The following is a 22436-nucleotide window of genomic DNA, read 5'->3' on the forward strand; positions in this document are numbered from 1 at the left end:
CTTCATGAGAGGCCACATGAAGACAGAGGCTCTGATACCATATTAACCACGTCTTTTTATGTATTCTGACGCTTTGACATCTAGGGTCTTGGTGACCTAGGCAGGTCTGTCCCTCTCAGGGTTAGCCAATTCCTACAGACAGTAAACTTGCCCATGAGTGTGCTTTTCAAACACAAACTAACCAGTCCAGAGCTCATGCCCCCAGCTATGTACTCCATCAGACTTCCACAGGACTCACACACTCTAGGCCACTGTTCCTCTGCCCTAAGCACCCCAGGGCGGGGTACCAGACAACTAGGGACAGCCCCTATACCCAGAGCCTGCTGAAATCACTCAAACTTAATAGCTAATCTTAACCCTGCTCACCTTGCCTCACTCACTCCTTCCCGTGGAAACCACCATGTGGTTTCCAAAAAAAAGGCTCTGCCCATGTTTTTCCATCACTCCTGCCTTCTCGCTGACCATAGTGCCTCCCTATATGGTGCTGCATGGCACAGCACTTTCCCTTCTCTTGGGATCTGTGAGTAACAATCAATCTTTTCAGTGGCAATCGACACTTGATCTGTCGGTCTCTCCATACCTGAAGAATAATGCAACCTATATATATTTTTAAATCAACTGAAATTTATTTAATTAAGCATAAAGTTACTTTCATATTTGTCTACAACTACAGTAAATACAGTTCTTGGCATAAGGACAAGGCCTTTAGAATTTAAAACCCCCCCACCTGCAAGATTACATATATAAAGCTCCCACTATTGTTTAGATAATAGTGGATTAATCAAGTTAAAATAGTTATACTATCTAGAATAAAATAAAATGGAAATAATTTACTCATAAAATTCATATTTAAATCATCCTTATTTACAAACTACTATCCTGAGAATTATAATTCCATTAAGTTTCAATTTGAGCAAAGTGTAATCATTGAAGTAACAGCATTTACTTCAACTGAAAATGAGAACAGTCAAAATGACTTTTGAAGAGAGCAAAAATATTGTCAGGTTTCTTGCCGTGGTTCTGGATCTTCAGTAGCAGGCTCATTTGAAGGCAGACTCAACCCTGAAGGGAACTCGCTCTATCTTCAGAATGTGGGGGTGGGGGGGGCAAAATCCAGGTCTTGGGGGAAGGTAACGAGGAAAACCCCTTGGTGGATAGACATTTCTCATTGCAAATGGAGCACGTGGTGGACCTGGGAAATCCCTTGGTGGACCTGGGAAATCCCTTGGTGGAAAATAATCTGGAGAAGCTCCAAACATGGTTCCTGGAGGAGGTGGAGGGAAAGGAGGTCCTCTTCTCGTGAACGGGCCCCTCATATCCACTGGCAACAATGGACCTCTGATTGGAGCGAGAGGTGGAGGAACAAATCCAGGTCCAGTTGTTTCATTTTCAGCGGGGAGAGATGAATCAGGCACATTTAAATTACCAAGATTATCTTTGGTATCATTTCTACTGGATTCCATTTCTGAAGGCATTGACCCATCCATTTTATCCGAAGAAGGCATATTAAAACTTCCAAGTTCTGCTGGTCCAGAGCGTCTAGCAGAATTAGAATAAAATGTGTCTTGCCTTTGTGGAGGAAGAGCTGAATCAGGATATGACTGTCCTGGTGGAGGAAACATCATCCTACGGTCCTGTTCCCATGGAGGCAACAGGGGCCCAGTGTCAGAAGGAGCCCTGCGAGGACTGGTTAACCTCTCACAGCTTGATTCTCCTCTTTCATTGGCAATCTGATGGTCCAGAGGATTCCCTGGGCCTCTTGGGCCTCTTCCTCCTCCCCCTGGAAGCAAAGGTGAGAGTCTCAGTGGACCCTCCGACAAAGTTGGAGGATAGAGAAAAGCTCTCGTTTCAGATGAAGGCCGACCCAGTGGAGAGGGACCATACGAGGAATGCTGTCTGCCAAATGCTGTATTTGGAACATCAAGCGCATAAGGATCTTTTTCTAAAAGATTAATTTTAAACTCTGTTTCAGCTAATTTTTGTCTGTTGTGAGCATTTTCTTTCCTTAAATCATTGAGGTTTTCTTCAGCAATCCAAGCTGCCAAACAATTACCATCTACTTTTTTCTTATAGGAAATAATCTTCCCTTGATAAAAATGAAGAACTCTCTCAAATTGTTCTTCCAGATCTTTGGCTCGCTTTCTGCAGGTCTCCAGCTCTCCAGTGCCATGGCTGATCGTTTCGTCTACTTTAGCAAGTTTCTCATTCTCTGACCGGTTATTTTCCTCTACTACTAATTTTCTGTAGAGTTTCATTGCATTTTCTTGATATAATTCAGTCATTACTTTAACTTTCTGTTGAAGTTTCTGATTCTCACTTTCAAACTGTGTGTTTTCCGACTGCAAAGATGCTTGTTCCGTCTGAAGGTTTTTAATACGCCCTCTGAGCTCCTTCTTGGTTTCATCAACTTCAGATAACTGAATATAAAGTTCGTTTCTTTCTCCTTCTAAGGTTGTTAACGAAGTATTTAACTTAGCTGCATGAATCAGTTTCTTCAAAGCTCCTTTCGGAGGATTATCTAAGTAAGCACCACCTTCTGATTCACTGTTCATTTCTAATTCCAAGTTACCATCATCTGTTATGTCTTCTTCCAGTATAGCAGCCCAATCTTTCATCTTTCGCAAGCGTTCAGTCAGAGTCTTGATGTGATTTTCTTTATCATTTAGAACTTGTTCTGCGTGTACTTTGGAGTCTTCAAATGTTATTTTCTGTTTATTAAGTTCACTCACTTGTTCTTTCCATACTTCAGCTTCTTGCAAAAGCTGTTTCTGGCTTTCCTGAAGTTGACAATTTTCATTCAAAGCATCTTGTATTGCTATCTTCAGTTGTTCTTCATTCATTTGAAATCTCTTCAAGATCATTTTGGCTTCAGCTACTTGGGATTTGAGGGATTTTGACTCATCTTCTAGAGACTGTATCCTTTTGGAAATATCCGCCATCAATTCATCTTGTTCAGAATGTTTAGATTTCTCTTCTTTTAACTCTTTTTCTAGACAGAGTATTTCATGCTCAAGTTCAGAATTGGACCGGTTCAGCTTTTCACAGGTGGCCTCCAAACTTTGTGCTTCTGTTGCCTCCTCCTCAGAGCTGGCATCCTCTAAAGATGACTCTACTTCATAGGCTTCATACTCTTTTTGAACAAGGCTAAACTTTTCAAGTAATCTACATTTTTCTTCAATTAGTCCAGAAAGCGCTTCAGCAAGCTTTTTCTCTCTTCCCGCATAAAGCCGACTCCTAACTGATCTAAAACTTCTCCACAAGAAAAAGGGAGCAGCAAAAAATCCAACGACAGCTGCACATATCACCAATTCCCATGGAAAACCATAAGGAGTCGAATCTGGTCTCCTGTCTTCAGGCAGTGCTGCCACAACCCTGCGTGGCTCCTCCAGGAGCAGCCCCCAGTAAGGCTGAGGGGTAGCCCCGGGCTCCTCCATAGCGCCAAGGCTGCTCTGGCGGTGGCCAAAGTAACCACGGCCTGTCGGGGCCACAATAACGGGCAGAGAATCCGCAGCCTTCCGTTTGGAACGCAAATCTGCACTAGGCAACCGGAGCAGACCACTGTGGAGTCGGCTGCGGGGGGGATCTGGAGGATGCGGGCACCCACAGGCCTCACAGGTCCACGCTGCCCACCCTCGTCCCCTTGTTACGCTCTACATCCTGAGGCAGCGCTAAAACCTGTATTTTAAAACAATACCACATGCAGAGAAAGACTCAGGTGACCCAGCATCCCAGCTATGCCCATCCCCAAGCTGACACCCTAGCTAAATGTAGCCTTGTGCATGAGCCCAGGTGAGGCCAGCAGAAGAAACTCCCAGCTGACAGAATGATAATCAATAACAAATCATTGTTTTAAGTCGCTAAGCTTTGGGGTCATTCGTTATGCAGCAGTAGCTAACTGAAATACCTGCCACCCTATCACTTTGGTGTTTTCAGTTATCTGTGGTCTGAAATCATTAATTTGGATGCTTGACTAAGATTATGCCCCATGGTAAATTGTGATAGGTAATTTTATAGCTAAAATATAAATTTTCTGATTGACCACTGCTTCATTTGAAGAGATATTTATTAAGCTCCTCCCAAATGAGGCAGATTATGCTTTTTAGATTAACTCCTTCCAGGAAAGGGCTCACCTCTGCCTAGCATGATCCTCAACTGTCCCACGCACGAGTGAAAAATACAATTCTCATCCCCAGAAGACCCTGGGCACTTAAAACAGTGCGGGCACATAGAGAGTGCTCCGCTTACCCGTCCATCAAATGGACCTGCTCTGCGTCCATTTCTGAAACACTGGCACTCCTTCAACACGGATGACGCCCTGCCCTGCAGTGAGCCGTCACCTCCCGCGCATGCACATATTTTCAACTCATCCGGAAAGCTCGCTCCTTCAGGAGAGGAACCAACTACCCAGCAAAATGTCCTTCATGTACTGGATGTTCTATAAATATTTCTGCTTAATTGGTTTCTGGAGACTGTTTTTTTGTTTTTTTTGTTTTTTGTTTTTGTTAGGCACCAGTTCGCTGCTCTAAGCCTGGGCCCACGCCGACCTGACAGTGGGTGTTCACATTGAAACAGGGGTCACATCTGCCACTCCCCAGTCCGCAGCCTCCACTAGCTTCTAAACTTACCCGAGATAGAGCCTCCCGGCCCTCCATGCACTGGCCCCAGCTCCCTCTCCTCCTCTCTGACCCGCTCCCTCCCACTACTCTGCTTCTGCCTTCCCTTCCTTGCCTTTCCCTGAACACAACAAGCCCACTGCTGCCTCAGGGCTTTCCCGCTTGTTTCCTCCGCCTGGACCATCCTTACTTCAGGTACCCACATGGCCACTCCCTCAAGGATTTGTTTGAATGTCACCTGTCAGCGTGGCACCTCCCACCCTCACCTTAGCCTTGCAGGCTCTATCTTGTTTCCTTCCTTTGTCTTTCTCCATAGCTGTCTTCCTTCATCACGGTCTGACATACCACAGATTCATCTATTTGCTGATCATTATGTAAAGGTCCAAAAGGGCCAAGATGCGGCGGTTTTCCCAGTCCCCAGGACGGTGCGTGCAGCAGGTATTCAGTAACTATTGAGAAGCAAATGGACACATGAGAGGGAGGCAGAGTTCCTGGGACCTGTTTCCCATTCACGCTTGTTCTTTGTGCTGCTACCTGTGGCTGTTCTGCAAACAGCCTTCTCCGTGTCACGTGGGGGCAGCAGCCTCAGGAGCACCCGAGCCATGCCTGGCACATCCTCCACAGAGCTCCCAGCCCACAGTACATTCTCGGGAAACTGATCTCTTACTAAAAGCTGTGGCGGACTGGAGAGAGGGTTACATGTACACCCTTTGGCCACACTTTCCCAATTTCCCTCGAAATGTCTTTCTCTTTCTTTCACTAAACTTCCTCCCTAATCTAGAACCACTCCAAAAAGCCTCGCCAGCCACTAGATCCAGTAGGTGATGCTCCACAGCTCCACATGCCCCAGACACGTGGGCTACCAGCAGCACTGACCTTGGTGTCTGCCCACTGACCCCTGCTCCGCCCATCACGGCCCTGGAAGCTCAAGGGCAGGGACAGTGGCCCCCATGTCCAGTGCAGTCCTGGCACATAGTTCACATTTAATGAAAGCTCACTGAATGGATGAATGAATACATACATGAATGAAGCAGAAAAATACTTAGGAATCTGAAAAGTTAGACAGATGGAAATGACAATAGAAGAAGCTTCAGAGTTAGAAAATTATCACTTGTGAACCCAGGATTCTGCCTGCCATTCAGGACTAATAGAGGTCCACTAAACAAAGCTTTCCAAGGAAAGCAATTTCACACCTTCACCACTTCGTCTTTCTGGACAAAGCCTGTTAATTCACACACCAAATTAATAAATAGATGAGTGGGCAAACTGCATTCTCAGGGTTTGGTCTGTGCTCATGCTGTCCTAAAGCTAATGCTTCATGTGGAATGCAGTCGAGGTCCTTGGGTTGAAGGTGAAAGCTCCTCCCCCTACTCTTGGACATCCCCTTCCCCCAAAGGGCAGGGTCAGGGGCTTCAATCCCTTCCATAAAAAAATTCTACTGAGATACACTGAATTTTAAACAAATAACCAAGGAGCTAAGCGAGGCAGTTTGCTTTTACCAGTGGCATTTTGAAATTTACCAGGAAGGTTTTTAAAAAATAGTATTGGCACCAAAGGAATGGGAGGGGTGCTCCTGAAACGGGCAATGCAGCAGAATGAACCTCTTGGAATGACTGTAATTACATTGTCTTCCTGCTCTCTAAGCCACTGACAACGTGTGCTTACCGAGCTCGTCCCTGATGAGCAGGCCCCTCAGTCCTCTTTTTCTGGATTTGCAGCTGCATTGCAGGGGCAGCTTAAAATAACCCAAACCCAGGCCAGGCTGCAACTGACGTCGGACGCTCTAGGTTACAGAGCTTGGGGCAGCACCACCTAGAGTCTGCAGCCACCATGGTGCATGTCCTTCTGGGGGATGCCAATGACCAGGAAGTCTCCAGAGGATTGGGACAGCCAGGAAATACAGCCTGCCCTCATCTATTAGCCTTTTCTCCTGGAAAACATGTCTGCAGGACAAACATCTGATGCCTCTGGGAAAGAAATACTGCTACACATGCTCTAAAGATGACAAATAAAATCACCACAGCCTGTTGTCATCAGGCAGGCCTGTGGTGATCAAGCAGCATGGCTGGGATTTTGGGTGCATTTAGGAGGACCCAGGCAGAAAGAGAATGCCAGAGGCTGTCAGCCTGCTGCACAGCTGCAAACACGTTAAGAGAGACAGACAGGCAAAGCTGACATCTATCAGGGAACAGTTAGCTGCCATCAAGCCCTTAGCCTCTGTTCAGCCCTCTGCAGGGTGTGAGACGTTTGCCGATGTCCTTCTATTCTAACACAGTCTCTTCTTCACACACAATGAGAGAAAAGGAAGCTGAGAGTACACGCGCAAGAAGCAGTCACTTGATTCCCAAGGTCAGTTTAGCCCAGGAACAACAATCACCAGTTCCATGGGTGCCGTGGGCCAACGCTCACAGAGTCGGACAGTAACTTGTCATATAATGCCTCATTTAATCCATGAATAACTCGATGAGGTGGGTCATATTAAGCTCGTTCAATGCACTGGGAAACTGACGCTTAGCGGGGCTGAGCAGCACTGTCACCAAGGTGGAGAAAGCCAGAGCAGTAGAGGTCAGCCAGGTACGTCAGTCGCACTGGAAACGCCGGTGCTCTCCTGCTCACCTTGCAGGTCTGGAGACTGATTGCAGCATCTCAGGTCAATCCCAGGGAACAGGGGACAGGCAGCTCCCACCTGAGGTGTAGGGGGCTGGAAGGGACATTCCTCTCGGGGACCCAGAGCTGACTCCTGGGATTCCCCACTTAGCCCACCTGCCACATGTAAGGTGCCCGATGGAGCTGTGAGTCTCTGACTCTGCTACTCTGGGCAAGTCCCACAACCTCCCTCAATGGCAATGGTTCCTTGCACTGTCTGAGAACTGGCCACAGAGCACATTAGCTGAGAGACCCCGGCTCCTCGGAGTGTGGCCCACAGAGCAGCAGCCTCACAGCACCTGAGCACCAGCCCACATCGACTGAGTCAGAATCCGAACTTTAACAAGATCCTGACTCCAAAGGCACAGATTAGAGTCCAAGACGCCCTTTTAAGGCCCACATTTGAATTCCGGCTTCAAATCCCGGCTTAGCCATTTAGTGGCTGTGATTTCAGCTGTTACTTAATTACTCTGTCAAGAATCGATTCAGGTTTTGTGGGCCTAAATCTTATACAATCTGGAGTATTTTCCTTAAGAAAAGAAGGATATACAATTACAAATACGAAATTAGGTATAAAACTGATGTTTAGAATGTAAAGACTTCACGGCAAATTACAAATATTGAAGAACTGGAAAGTACCGCAAAAACAGTAAACAATACAGAAAAATAATTTCATGTTTTTATCAACCAATATACTTCCGCAATACTTTTATCCTGTACTTTGGGGCTCTGATTGACTCTTCATCTGGCTACGATTTTATAAAAGATAATTCAGCCTTTCCCTTAGCAAGGTTGATAGAAATGTTTCATTATCGATAGTTGGAATGTGTAGAATATGCCACTTCACGCAGAGACATACTCATTAGTTACAGCACTACTATTGATTTCTACCCTAAAGATACAACAGCTACAGTGAATTGTATTTTTTGGAATTGCCATTGAAAAATAAAACAATGCATGATGTGCTTAAAAGTATATAGGCCACATTAAGCATGCTCCTGACAAGAGAGATGTTTGCTGATGAGAATCGACTCTGCTAACAATTTTACATGTCAGATAATTGGGAGAAGTCTCCAGAGTAGCTTTGAACTCCACATGCTACAGATCTGGGGTTCCTCTACTGTTCATGTTCCTCTACATACACGCAGAGACACACCCCTGTCACCATGCCCCTGGGTGAGTCAGGAAGTGGACAGTGGGAGTAGTCCTGGGGCCTGGAAGTCACTCCTACACAGGGAACGCCTGATACACAGAAGTGGTAGCAAATCATCTGAATAGCTCTCACTCATTCAAACTAATTGTACCCCCAACTCAATGACCTTTTCCCCTTAAAATCACTGACAATTGGCCGGGCACGGTGGCTCACGCCTGTAATCCCAACACTTTGGGAGGTTGAGGCAGGTGGGTCATGAGGTCAAGAGATGGAGACCATTCTGGCCAACATGGTGAAACCCTGTCTCTACCAAAAATACAAAAATTAGCTGGGCGTGGTGGTGTACACATGTAGTCCCAGCTACTCAGGAGGCTGAGGCAGGAGAACTGCTTGAACCCGGGAGGTGGAGGTTGCAGTGAGCCGAGATCACACCACTGCAATCCAGCCTGGGTGACAGAGAGAGACCTCATCTCAAAAAGAAGAAAAAAAATCACCGACACTTGACAGGGAACGTGTATGTGCTGGAGGGGACATCAGCATGAAGAAACCTATCTTAGCCAATTACAAGTGAAATATTAATAACTAACTTTGCAAAATTTGCAAAACACATTACCAAGAGAATGAATGGCTGGGCCCCTGCCAGAGCCTGACAGGGGCCCGTGCATTACAGAAGCCTTGAGGGAGAAGCTTCAGTGAATGGCCCAGTGAATGGCCCAGTGAATGGCCCAGTGAATGGCCTCTGTACTCTGGTCTCAGAACTCTCTCCATGAAATAGTGGGAACGATAGTATTTTACATACGGGTTGTGTGAGAGCTGGGGAGAATAGATACGTAAAGGGTTTCTATGTACTTATCATGGTGCCTGGCATATATTTAAGGTTCAGGAAGTGGTAGCTATCATCAATGCATTCTTCCCTTGTTGAAAACGTCTTATTTTAGTCTGCATTTTAGTTTAGAGAAAGGAGCCACATGGAGCCAGGCGCTGGCTTGGGTTTGGCCCTTCCAGCCATCCAAGCATGGACGAGCCCAGCCCTCCTTCCTAGGTTTGCATCCCAGGCAGGGCCTGGCTCCCTGGGGCGCCATTGGCCCAGAGCCCCTCAAGGTCACCTCGGGTTAGTTACCCAAGAAATCCTTAAGTTTCATCTTTTAAATCATCCACCTAAAATTTATTTTACCTCAGTGATTTCTCTTCTGAGAATCCTAAACACACTCTTTCCCCTTCAATTAAACCAGTAAGAATTCAGTACCCTTCTACCCCTTCAACCCTTCCTCTACCCCGAGCATTCCTGTGCATCATTCTCCGGCATTATTCTCACCGCATCCTCAGGCTCTGGGAAGCTGCGTGAGCACCTGAGGTGATCCAAACTCAGGTCTGTCTCCCTCACCAGTGTTTTCTCCATTCTCTTACGCAGAGGAGGACAAGTAAGGCCCCGTTAATGCTAACCTGTGGGCTTAAGCCCTAGTTCCCTGCCTGCTGACCAGGCGGATATTCACTAAAGAGCATGAATATGACTTACGGGTGCCAGCCCACCTCCCTCCTAGTCCCACACTGCACCTGCGAACATCACCATGGAGCTCCGCAGGGCAACTGTTCCTTCCTCATCTAAGTGACTTGCCAGTGGACCAGCGACATCCCAGGTCTCTCTTTCTCAACAAATGGCAGCAGGTTGGTGGGGATGTGATGCTGCCAGGTGAAGGACAAGTTTTATTAAGCCTGGGTAAAAGACTGGGGGCAGCTGGGGACAGAGAGGAGTTTGCCCAGAGAGGGTGCACAGGGAAGGAAAGAGGGAGAGAGCAGAAGCAGGAATTCCAGAGGAAATAATATAATTCAAGAACAAAGATGGACAGGTACCCCTAGGTCCCTGAATCCTCCATGTTCTGCCACCCCTGCCCTGCTTACATATCCAGGTACCCTTACACACCCGAGCCAATCCAGTGAGCTGTTTTCTGGGAGACGCTAGGGAAACACACACCCTGCTGAGGACTGGTGGAACCAGTGAGTCCTGCGGTTTAAGGACAGGGTTCCTCAGGGCTGTGCAGGAGGGCTCTGCGCTAAAAGCAATTCTGCTATTTACTAAGTATGTGTTGGGCAAGTTACTTAACATCTCTGAGTTCACGTTCCTGAGCTATAAAACGCGTTGATGGGGCTTAAACAAGATGACAAAAGTGCCTGCAGCAGCCACCTGATAAATCCTAATATCATCACAATCCTGATCTCTGCCCGCAGGGAGTTCCGAATTCTTATGTCCCAAACTGCAAACTCAGTGTCCTCCGAGAACATCGCCCCTCTCCTCCCACCTCTAGATGTTTCAATAACTTCTTTCCTGTTTAATGAGAGATTTCACCCCAGTGTCCTCTCATTCCCTTCTCTCCCTCTGGGAATTTCTTCCATCAATTTTGCTGCCTTTTTCATACTTGTCACCTGAGCTTCCAAATATTGATCTCCCTCCATCCTAAAAATACTTCTGTGCCTCATCCCTGCATGCTCGAATGTGATCTTCCTTCTCCTCTTTACCATCACACTTCTCAAAATAACGATCGGCATTTCTTGAATGTTTCTCCCGAAGGCCCTCTGTGAACTCCGAGTGCCAATTCCAGCTACACCTCAGGGTCAGCACTTCCTCCTGCCACCTCTGCACCTTCAGCCGCTCTCCATCCTGGAGACAGCCCCTTGGTCCTCATCTCAAGTCCTCTGTGACACTTAATGCGACTGACACCTGACACTTCCCTCTTTAAAAATCTTTCTCCATGTCTGAATATTTTAGAATTGTACACTGCAGTATGAAGGAGTGGAAAAACATGGCATCTGGGATTTACTTTAAATTACTTCAGCAAATAAAAAAGAGAAAAAGAAGAGGAGGAATAGAAGAAGCAAAAAGGATATGGCAAAATCTTGACAATTATTTAATTCAAGATATTCAGGGTGGGCATATGGGGATTCACTCTTAGTCTCTGTATTTCTACATACAAAGCAGTTGACATTTTCCATGTAATTTTTTAAACTTTTTATTTAGTTAGTTAGTTTTTGGAACAAGGTCTTGCTCTGTCATCCAGACTGGAGCACAGTGGTGCAATCACAGCTCAGTGAAGCCTGAACCTGCCCAGCTCAAGCAATCCTCCCACCTCAGCCTCCTGAGTAGCTGGGACCACAGGGACACGTCACCATGCCTGGCTAATTTTTGAAAAATTTTTTTTTTTTTGTAGAGACAGGGTTTTGCCATGTTGCCCAGGCTGGTCTCAAACTCTTGAGCTCAAGCGATCCACTCACCTTGGCCTCCCAAGGTGCCAGGATTACAGGCGTGAGCCACCATGCCTGGCCCATAATTAGAAATTATTTTTCTTTCCTGGACCTCCTTATCACACATCCCTCCTGGCTCTGCTCCTTTCTGAAACCTCCTCCTATTCCCATCTGTTTCTTCTCTTTCTCTAACTGCTTTGTGAAAAATAAGTGCTTCCCAAGGCCCTGCTCACCTCTGTGTGAGGTGCCGGTGGCCAGTGCCGAGGCCCGGGTGAAACTCCCCAGTCCACTGCTTCACCTGAGCCTGCTGTGAAGGTGAGCCAATGCGATAGCTTTAGTCCTGCCCTCTCTACAAACTCCAGACCCACAAGTATTTTTAAAAATTTACACGTATTTTAAATACATATATAAATACAAAGAATAATAAGACAAAATCCCGGACCCACTACCCAGATTTAACTAGTGCTAACATTTTGGTATATTTGCTTCAGTTTTAGAAATAACAAGTTACAAATATAGCGAAGGCCCTGACACACCTCTCCCAGACCCCATTCTCCTCCCTTGCTCCCCATAGGAAACCACCGATCTAAACTTGGTGTATAGCCCCAGACCATGTTTGTACTTTGACCACAGAGGCTGGTGTCTAGAACAATACATAAAGCGATTTTTTAAAATCTTCATGACTCTTTAGGTATGTCTGTAATTTTTTTTCACTCAACACTGTGTTTTCCCCATGTTGATAAACAAAGATCCTGTTGGTTCATTCTGAACGCTGCAGAGTAAGTACTTTCTCTTATGACACACATTGCAGGTTGTCTGTCCACTTCCCTAAGCGGACCTCTCAGCTGTGTCCCGAGCGAATGGTGCCAAGGTGACCTGCCTTTGTGAGTCTCCTGCTGTGCACCTGTGTGAGCATGTCGCTCTCCTCACCTGCCAGCGTCCCTGTAACACTTCCTTGTGCTTATTTGCTTTTCTGACTCCCCCACTCAAATGCAAGCAGAGAAGGCATTCATTTCATCTCTATGCTGTTAGCGCATCATACCTAGCTCATAGTGGACTAATATGAAGGAGAAAAAGAAGGAAGGAAGGAAGGAAAGGAGGGAGGGGGACTTTCTATCATCAGGCAGAGGAGCTAAGGACTAGGCAGTACGTGGAATTATTTTGTGGAAGTCCAGGTATGACACTGTAGTGAGGAATCCAAGAGGCATTTTAATAGCAATGTATATGCCTGCAACCAAAGAACATACTCTCAGCAAGCGTTTTACCTCTCAGCAGAAAGATGTGAGCTGCTGTCTGTATTTTGCACGGCTCCTAAAACAGGCATCTGACAAAAGCTAGTTACAGACTATTTGGTATCATTTTCCAGATGAAGGGAACTACATGGTCTCAAGTCAGCTAAGACTCAACAGAGAAAAGATAAGACTGACAGTAATTCAGCTAACATCTATTTCCACTCCTGCTCTGTGCCAGGCAGCCCAGTTGAGCCCTAAGGAGGGTCCGGGTAGGGCATGGCTTCTTCACTCCCCTACAATCCACTCACCACATGAAGTAAATCATGTCACGCCCCTCCTTCAAACCCTCCAATGTCTCCCAGCAGCTTTGCAATGAAGTGTCAACTTCTTGCTCTGCTGTTCTCTTTGAGATCTGGGCCTGTCCTTCCTGCCTCCCTCCATCCTACCCATGTGCACCAGTGCTGACCCTCCCAGCCGGGTCCCCTCAGGGCTTTCACGTTCACAGGGCAGCATCTTCCCACGGCAATCCTCCTCCCCACCTCTCATCACTGCCTCCTCTACCCTGCTGTCCTGCTACAGGGTCTTCATGGCACTTTCCACCGACAGAAATGACAGGATTTGCCTATTATTGCTGTCTTTTTGTTCCACTAGAATGTAAACTCACAAAGGGCAGGAGCCTTATCGGAATGGTTTCTTGGCTGTAGCTCCCTCACCAACAATTGCAACAGTCACCTAATGAGTATTTGTTGCAAGTGGACTACTGGTGGCCTTCAGATTCTCTGCCCCATGGTGCCTGAGGCCCAGCTGTGAACCTACAACACTGCTGTACCCCAATTATGGATTCCCCTTTGACTCAAACTCATTTCATTTTGTTTCTGATAACTGCAATTCACAGTTCTGCGACGCCTGGTGGGAGAGGAACTAGGCAGAGAGCTCACTGGATCAGGAGGCAGCCACTGAGTGCTGACCCTGGTCAATATGCAGACATTGATCCAAGAACTGAGAAGCGGCTGCACATCTCTCAGGCTGTCAAGTACCTGCAGTGACCATGAGCAGTAACGTGTGTGGCAAGAGATGGAGCAGGCCTGGGTTTTCCTTCAAGACCTGGTGCAGAGCAGGCGTTCGGATATCTAGCAGGTTGGCCTCTCAGTCCATAAACCTGGGTCTCTAGTGAATTGCTATTCCAGCTTCTAATTCCACTCGGCTGGAAATTACAGGTTGGTTGTTACTGGACTCCAGGAGGCTCCCAAAGTCTCACAAGAATCCGGGAGACTTAAATGATCCAAGGGCAGGAAAGAAGGCTGCTCATTCCAGCCCAGCCGCAGATTTGCTCCTCAGTCCTCAGTGTGTAAGCTCAGAGCAGTTCCTGCGAGTCTACTTCCAGGCAAGCGAATCTACTTGGGGGCTGTGCCTCTCTAAGGCACACCAGGTAGCCTCTGCCTCGGAGCTCTTGCTGTCAGAAGCCCACCTGAGCACACATCCAGGCAGCACCTGTCCTCTGCTCACCCAGACCACAGGGGAAGCTCTGGGCAACTCCTCTTCCAGGACATTACCGCAGCATAAGGAGACAATGGTCTGCTCTACCTTCAAGCCGTCAGAACTTAAGGGGCTCAGGCATCTTTCTCTCACAGACATGTGCCTGCTGCTCTCCCCGCTCTTCCACTCAGCTGGGGAGCGAAGGTCCAAAGCATTTTCTCAGAAACTCAACTTGATGTAATCTTTCTCACATTTTTTCTCATCAGTGTTCCTCCCCACCCACCGTGTGCGCGTGTGTGTGCGTGTTGGGGATATGTGTGTTGGTCCAGCCTGATCATGCATTCTCTCCACTCCTTCTTTATACATGTGGGTTGTGTTTTTTAAAACATAACCGTCAAGGTTTAATGTCTTTGTTTTCTTGTTCCTCCCTCACACCTCTCTGCAGGCAGCCCTGGCCTCTGAAGAGGGAGTGTCACAGGGTGGAGACGGCATATCAGTTCATCCTTTACAGACCATCCAACCGCAGGAGTTATCGCTTGAAAAAGGTTTCACAGATCGTTGGGAAATGCTGGGCACATGCCCTTTTCTTCATGACTCACGGGGCAGATAAACACATAAGGGTCACCTCCAGGAAAGAGCCCTGTTTATACACTAGTGATTCCCAAATGCGCTCAGCTTCAGAGGCTGCTTTAGAGAAATCTTGGGTAGGCGTGGCCCAGGCTTAGGCTCCTGTTCCCAGGACTGCTGTATTTCTATATACAAAGCAGTTAACATTTTTCACGACAATTTTTACAATTATTTTTATTTATTTAGTCCTGGGGACAGGGTCTTATCCTGTCACCCTGGCTTGAGCACAGTGGTGTGACCACAGCTCACTGCAGCCTAAACCTCCTGGGCGACAGCAGTGACTCCTGTGGGACAGGGATCACACCTGCAGAAGAGCTCCGGTGGGTGGATTCACTTCCTGTTGCAGCTGTAACAAACCACTGCAAACTTCATGGCTTAAAACAATGCGAATTTGTCCTCTTACCATCCCAGAGGTTGGAAGTTTGAAATGGGTTTTATGTGCTAAAATCAAGATGTGGGCAGGGCTGGGTCCTTCTGGATGCTCTAGGGGAGGATCTATTCCTTGCCTCTTCCAGCTTCTGAGGCCACCACAGTCCTTGACTTGTGGCCCTGCCTCCATCTCCAATTAACATCCCTCCAACCTCTGCCTCTATCATCGCCTCTCCTTTCTGATCCCACCTCCCTCTCAGAAACAACTTTGTGATTATCTGGGGCCACCCACATGGTCCAGGATCCTCTTGCCATGTCAAGACCCTTAATCACATGTGCAGGGCTCCTTCGGCCCTTCACAGGCTCTGAGGATTCAGAGGAGGATGTACTGGGGGTCACTGCTCTGCCTGCCGCAGAGTGTGGTGCTGGAGGCATGGAGTGGGCTGTCTGAATCCTCCATCAGAGTCAGGTGATAGCAATGGAACCTCACATGGAGCTGGCTGGATGATTCTTGGACAAGTCTCTGTTGGCAAATCCCGATGAGCCCCGGGCACTCTGCACTGCAGCCTGCCAACGCCAGCGGGGATGGGAGACTACACTTTTGACAAACCAAGTCCAGTCCTAGACACTGAGATCTGGGCAGCAACTCAGTCCTCCCTGCCCCATCTCCTGTGATGGGACCTCTCCAGAGACAGAATTCAAATGGGCTGGTAAGAAGCTGCTCTGTGAGCTGACAGGCTTCACTGCCACCACCACAGCCACCTGGGGCGATGGAACGGGTGGCTCGTTAAGGCCAGGAAAAACAAGTGTCAGTTGTGCCACACCCACACTGAGGTCGGGTGCCAGCCCACGGCCAAGCACCAGACCCTCAAGCAGCACATCTCACATGGAAAGTGCCGGCAGCCACCACTCAGATGCTTTGGGGCTGGGGCTGGGGACTTGAGAGTCACTGGTAAGACAAACAGCTCCAAAGCTGCCTTTTCAAAGAAGAGGAGAGAAAAAGAAGGGAAGAGAGAAGGAAGGGAAGGAAGAAAAGGAAGATGGAAGGAGAGAAGGGGGTGGAAGAAGAAAGAGGAGCGGAGAGGAGGGAAGGGAAGGGGAGGGGAGGACAGGGGGACAATTCCCCAAGCCCAATTAGCCCTCGGCCACCCCTGCAGAGATGAGCAGCTGTCCTCCAAAGCTAGGAGGCGCTCTGGTTCCATAGCAGGTGAACATCAAGAGAAAATCTCACCCACTGGCAGCAGTTTGGTCCTATTTTCCCCAGGTGGGTACCTACCTTTTGGCATCCCTCAGATGAAGCCCCTTTGGGGGCTCTATGAATTATCTCGAGTTAACAATAAGCATCAGGCACCCTCAGGGCTTGGGGCTGGGTAAAGAAGAGAAGGAACGACCTACTCCTGATCAGTTTTGAAAATCACCCCTTTCTCAACCTTTCAGCTACCCTCCCGCTTTGCAGCTGCTTCTCCCCAGTGCCCTGCCCTTTAGTCACTCCTGTCTGGGACTGGCCACCTGGTGGCCTTCTGGAGGTTGGCGCCATACTCAGACGTCATTTGGACTCTCCTCCCCCACTGTTTAAAACAAAACAACCAAAAAACCCCCTCAGGCCGGGCATAAGTGGCTCACACCTGTAATTCCAACTCTTTGCGAGGCCAAGGCAGGAGGATCACCTGAGCCCATGGGTTCCAGACAAGCCTGGGCAACATGGCTAGACCCCTTCTCTAAAACAAAAACAAAAACAAAAACCTCTTTTCCTCTTTCCCTCAGTCCCAGGAGAAGGGGTGCTGCGTCTGTTGAGGGTCTTCATAATAATGCCAGTGGGTTTGAGTCCAGGGATAGGGCCCCCATCTGCCTTGTTATTCTTCCTAGGACCCCCACTTCTGCAGTTTTGGGGCCACAGTTCAGAGAAGGGGGCAGGGAGGGGATGGTGGTGTCTCCTGAGTTGGGGGAAGAGAAAGAAGAAAGCACTGCCTGGCTGTGCCTGCTTCCTTCCCTCCTGCCTGCATTCTGCCTGTCCCCAAACAGTGTGGCTCCACTCAGCCTCCTCATGCCCTTTCCTGCTCTCCCCAGCAGCCAGGCTGCACCTCCCACTGCATGCAACGATCACACACCACCTGGATCATAAGCCCTCTCCTCCCCTCCTGAGCAAATCCCTCCTGTGCTTGACCTTACTCAGTTCTCACCCTCTCTGAGCAGCATTCCCAGAAGATTTCTTCTCTGTATCTGATATAAACTGTATTGCGGGAGGAGAGATTCTGTGGCCCCTCCAGTATGTTTGGGAAATGTGGATTCTATGCTGCAGGACTTCTCAGAACCTTTGATATAACAAGATCTGCCAGCAGTGGGTGAGCCAGTACATGTAAGGACCTCAGGCCCTTGACAACTCTTCCTCTGGGAAGCCTTCCTGGCATTACTAGAGATTACTCCTTTCTAAATTTCTCTTGCACTTTGAAGGAGTGCAGCACTGTTTAGCTCCTGCTTAGTCGCTCACTTGTTTTCCCAAAACTCCACTGCCTTTGTCTAGGCCCCCGCTAGCAAAGCAGCTTGAGGACAGGGGTCCTGTTTCATACCACGCTAAGCACCTGGCAGGAACATCACATTTCATCGACTGACTTCTAAAACTGATTTAAACTAGTAGAAAATAGCGTCAGCTTTCTGGCAGTTTCTCCACTTAATTGTCCTCCTACATCATCAGCAAAAGTACTGCCTGTGAACACTTTCCATAGAAACTGAAAGAAACGAGGAAGTGATTCTTAGAACAGACACTACCAAAGGTGGAATTAACTTTTTCTTTCCTTGTACTGATCTAGATGGTTTACCAACAGCAATACACACACCCCTACACATCACAGATGCACATACGCATACACACACACCCCTACACATACACACACACCCCTACACATAACACACACCCCCACACATCACACACACACATACACACATACACATACACACACACCCCTACACATACACACACACCCCTATACATAACACACACCCCTACACATCACACAGACACATACACACCTACACATACACACACACCCCTACATATCACACACACACATACACCCCTACACATAACACACACCCCTACACATCACACACACACATACACATACACACATACACACACACCCCTCCACATAACACACAAATACAGCCACACAGAGTTATCCCAGACAGCCCCTCAGTTCCAGTAGTTATAGAGACGCATAGAGATGTGTACCAGAGCCTTCCTTGGTAACTCATGCCCCTTCCACACTTCCTCTCACAACCTGCCAAGGAGAGATGCTCTGCCCGTTCTGCCCTGACCACGTGGCTTTCCCCTAAACACTCCTTTCCCACCCAGGCCTCCACCCTCATATTCTTCCATGAAATCACACTTCAGTGCCAGCCCAGATGCCACCTTTCCTCCCCAAAGCTGAGACCAGACATGATTTTTTCTCCTCACCAAATCCCTCTCCTAAGACACAGGAGTTCCTTCTGTCATTAGCTGTGTGTAGCAGTCTGTTTATGTGTGCAGTGGTGTATGGTGTGGTGCATCTGTGTATGTAAATATGTGTGGGGTATGTCTGCAGTGCATATGTGTCTATGTGTATGTGGTATGTGTGGCATATGTGTATGTGAGGTGTGTGTGGTATGTGACTGCTGTGTGTGTGGTATGTGGTGTGTGTAGTGACACATGTGTGGCGTGTGTCTATGAGTGTGTGGTATGTGCTGTGTGTGGCATGTGTGTGAGGTGTGTGTGTGGCATATATGTCTATGCGTGTGTGGTATGTGGTGTGGCGTGTGTGTGGCGTGTCTACGTGTGTGTGGTATGTGGTGTGTGTGGTGTGTGTGTTGTGTCTATGCGTGTGTAGTATGTGGTGTGTGTGGTGTACATGTGTGTGTCTTGTCTTCCCTGCATTGGTTGCTTGAGGCAGGCTCTGTGCCTTCCCTGAATCTTCCCAGGCTCAGTGTGGGCGCGGGACTCCCCTGGGGACCTGGAGATGGGAGCCCCTCCTGCAGTGACCTCCTTGCTGTGGCTTTTCTCTTCCTCACTCACAGTGGATGAAGCCACCTCCAGCTCCACAGCTCCTGCTCTGGTGACTTCCCAGTCACCGGGAGAGGCCAAGCTAACCTGGGTCCCTCCAGGAGATCCATTTCATAGGCAGTGGACACAACTCACTAGTCCTCCCCACTGCTGAGGTGAGGGCGTAGTCAGAGCAAAGCCATGGACGACACAGGAGAAAACCCTGGAGAATTAGAGCAGGCTGAACGTTTAGGCTCAGAAGGGAAGAGCCCGTGAGAGGCAAAAAGGTTAAGGCCCCTTCATGGTTGGGGCGTGTGTGTGTGTGTGTGTGTGTGTGTGTGTGTGTGTGCGCGCGCACGGTAGGTGGGGACAGGGGCATGCTGGGAGCAGAAGGAACGGAATTATCCTCTGAATGCTCTAAGGTGGGACAGGGAGCAAGGATAATTGACAGTGATAGCACAAGTAACATTAAAACATTACTAGATCATTCTTCGATGCATTTATACTTCTAAGCATCACGTGGCACATCACAGATATATACAATTTTATCTATCAATTTAAAAAATAAAATAATAAAGCAAACATACATAAAACACTGTTATTCAGAAAAACAAAGATTAACTAGAAATGGGTGGAGCTTTAAGGGGAAAACGAAGCCCCCAGCCTGAAGTGTCTAGTGCTTCATACTTTATAGAAAACCCCAATAAACCCAAATAAGTGTACCCTATGTCACAGACGGGCAATATCAGCTTCTTTGAGGCTCCCAGAAGTAACAAGTGTTAACATTTTTAGCTGGATCTAAACTTATGTAGATTTTGGCATTAATTCCGAACACTAAATAGGAAGGAGAAAATGGAAGTTTATAAAACACCCATATTCCTCCAAAATAAATAAATAAATAGACGATCCCATTACCGTTCCCCACCCCACCCCGGGAACTATTAATAGCAGGTTATTCTGTGATTAAATGCACACGATGCCACGGCCCACTCGTTGCTGTGATGGAAGTACCACACCACTGTGCTGGGTTTATATTTAGCCCCCAAAGCTGGGTCATCAGAAATAGCAGAGCAAGATTGTTCTATTTTAATAAAAAATTAGTACATTATTTAGGAATTCATATCTAAAGGTGATGTCATTCTGTCCTGGAGAAAACGGAAAGATATTTTAAAAGGTTGCTGAAAATGATCGAATTACTGAATATACGGCAGGTGGGCTGAATGAGACACGGTCCTGTCTTCTAAACCCAGACTGAAATGCCACATCAAAACTCATCACTTTCCTCATCTCCCCACTCTTGTTCACTAGCACCCTTTACACTCACGTCCTCAATCCCCACTGTGCACCGGCATCACTCAGGCAGTCAATAAATATTTTCCAGGAGCTTGCATCCCATTCCAGGGCCATCCCTGATACTCCCTGAGAGCTTTTACTTCTCCAGTCCCTCCTTGGGGAGGCCACATCAGTGCCATTCTAACGATAACTGCCTTTTATGAGTGTCCGCTGTGTGCCACGCACTGTGCTAGGCATTTTATATACATAATTCCACTTAACCTTCACAAGCCACTGAGGCAGCAGTGAACTCATTTTACACCGATTCAGACGCTCAGAATGGTGAATGACTTTCTTAAGGGGTACAGTCGGGTTTTGAACTCAGGTCTGCCCAACTCCAAGGCCAGTGCTGTTAACCTCCCCTACATTCTGTGGTCTTCCACTGGACTCAGGGCACACTGAAGTGTACACACGCAAAGACCACCAAGAAACAAGAGAACTGGGGATCTGGCCTGGTGTCCAGTAACTGGACAAATGCAGCTCTTTTTAAAAGCAAACTCTTGTTATCAGTCCACTAAGTCTCAGCAGCAGACCCCAAAATAGGAACTTCTTCTGCCCCAACATAGAAAGATGGCTTTTACCTGCTCCGGGAACAAAGGCTGAGGTGGGGTTTTTTGTTTTGCTTTTTTTTATTTGTTTGTTTTCTATAATACAGACATCATCACTCTTAACAGCAACGATGACAACAGCCGCTCGCATTTTTTGAGCACTCCGGATGTGCCAGGAACTATTCTAAGTGCTTTACTCAGACGACCTGAGCATACCCTCATGGCAGTGCTGTGAGACAGGAACTATTATTATCTCCATCCGTGTAGATGAGAAGGCTGAGGCCCTGACTGCACTTAATTGCGAAGAGATAGGATGATCTGAGGGAGACTGCACGACACATTCACTACCTGTTGAGATCACGTGTGACCACTGCGTACCTTGCACTTGTGTGCAGGTTTCCTGTGGACTGCCCCTTCCATTCTCCTAGCTCGGGGCAGTAACGAGAGCAGTTCTTATCAAACAGATGAGAAAATAGAGGTCTGGAGCAGGTAAAGTGGCCCCCGGGGCTTTGGTGAGGATCTGTTTTCTAAGCCACCAGGGTACCAGCTTTGTAATCAACTGCTGAAGACAGATTTCTGTCCAGGGGTTTGAGGTGGAGTCCTGTAGACCCAAACACAGGAGGTAGAACAGGCAGCTTTGGAGCCATCAAAAGTACTGTGAGCCCTTTAAAAACCCTTTCCTTTAAAAAAATGTTCAAGCCTTAAAAAAAGTTATCCAGGCCGGGTGTGGTGGCTCACGCCTATAATCCCAGCACTTTGGGAGGACAAGATGAGCGGATCATGAGGTCAGGAGATCGAGACCATCCTAACATGGTTAAACCCCGTCTCTACTTAAAATATAAAAATTAGCTGGGTATGGTGGTGTGCACCTGTAGTCCCAGCTGCTCAGGAGGCTGAGGCAGGAGAATCACTTGAACCCAGGAGGTGGAGGTTGCAGTGAGCTGAGATTGCGCCACTGCACTCCTGCCTGAGGACGGAGCAAGACTCCATCTCAAAAAAAAAAAAAAATTATATAAACTTGCAAGAATATTTAACATGAAGCTCAGATGCACATGATGATAAAAAGAAATACGGTGACTGTCGAGTCATCCCAACATGTACTCTGCACTAAATGTATGTCTGAGGCTCTAAAACCCTGGGCTGCAAGTATAGGTGTGGCATATATCGTAGCATGGAGGTATCCAGCGA

General features: G+C 47.6%; 1 protein-coding gene across 1 annotated transcript; it reads right to left on the reverse strand.

Annotated features, from left to right (window-relative positions):
- Positions 1-897: 897 nt before the first annotated feature.
- LOC103214471 (cTAGE family member 2-like) lies at positions 898-3617 on the reverse strand. Its single transcript, XM_037986664.2, is given in 2 exon segments — positions 898-1078; positions 1080-3617. Coding segments are annotated over 2 exon segments (2433 nt in total). The 5' UTR covers positions 3435-3617; the 3' UTR covers positions 898-1000.
- Positions 3618-22436: the final 18819 nt, after the last annotated feature.

Source organism: Chlorocebus sabaeus, chromosome 3 (genome assembly GCF_047675955.1).
Source record: "Chlorocebus sabaeus isolate Y175 chromosome 3, mChlSab1.0.hap1, whole genome shotgun sequence".
In the NCBI taxonomy this organism is placed as follows: domain Eukaryota; kingdom Metazoa; phylum Chordata; class Mammalia; order Primates; family Cercopithecidae; genus Chlorocebus; species Chlorocebus sabaeus.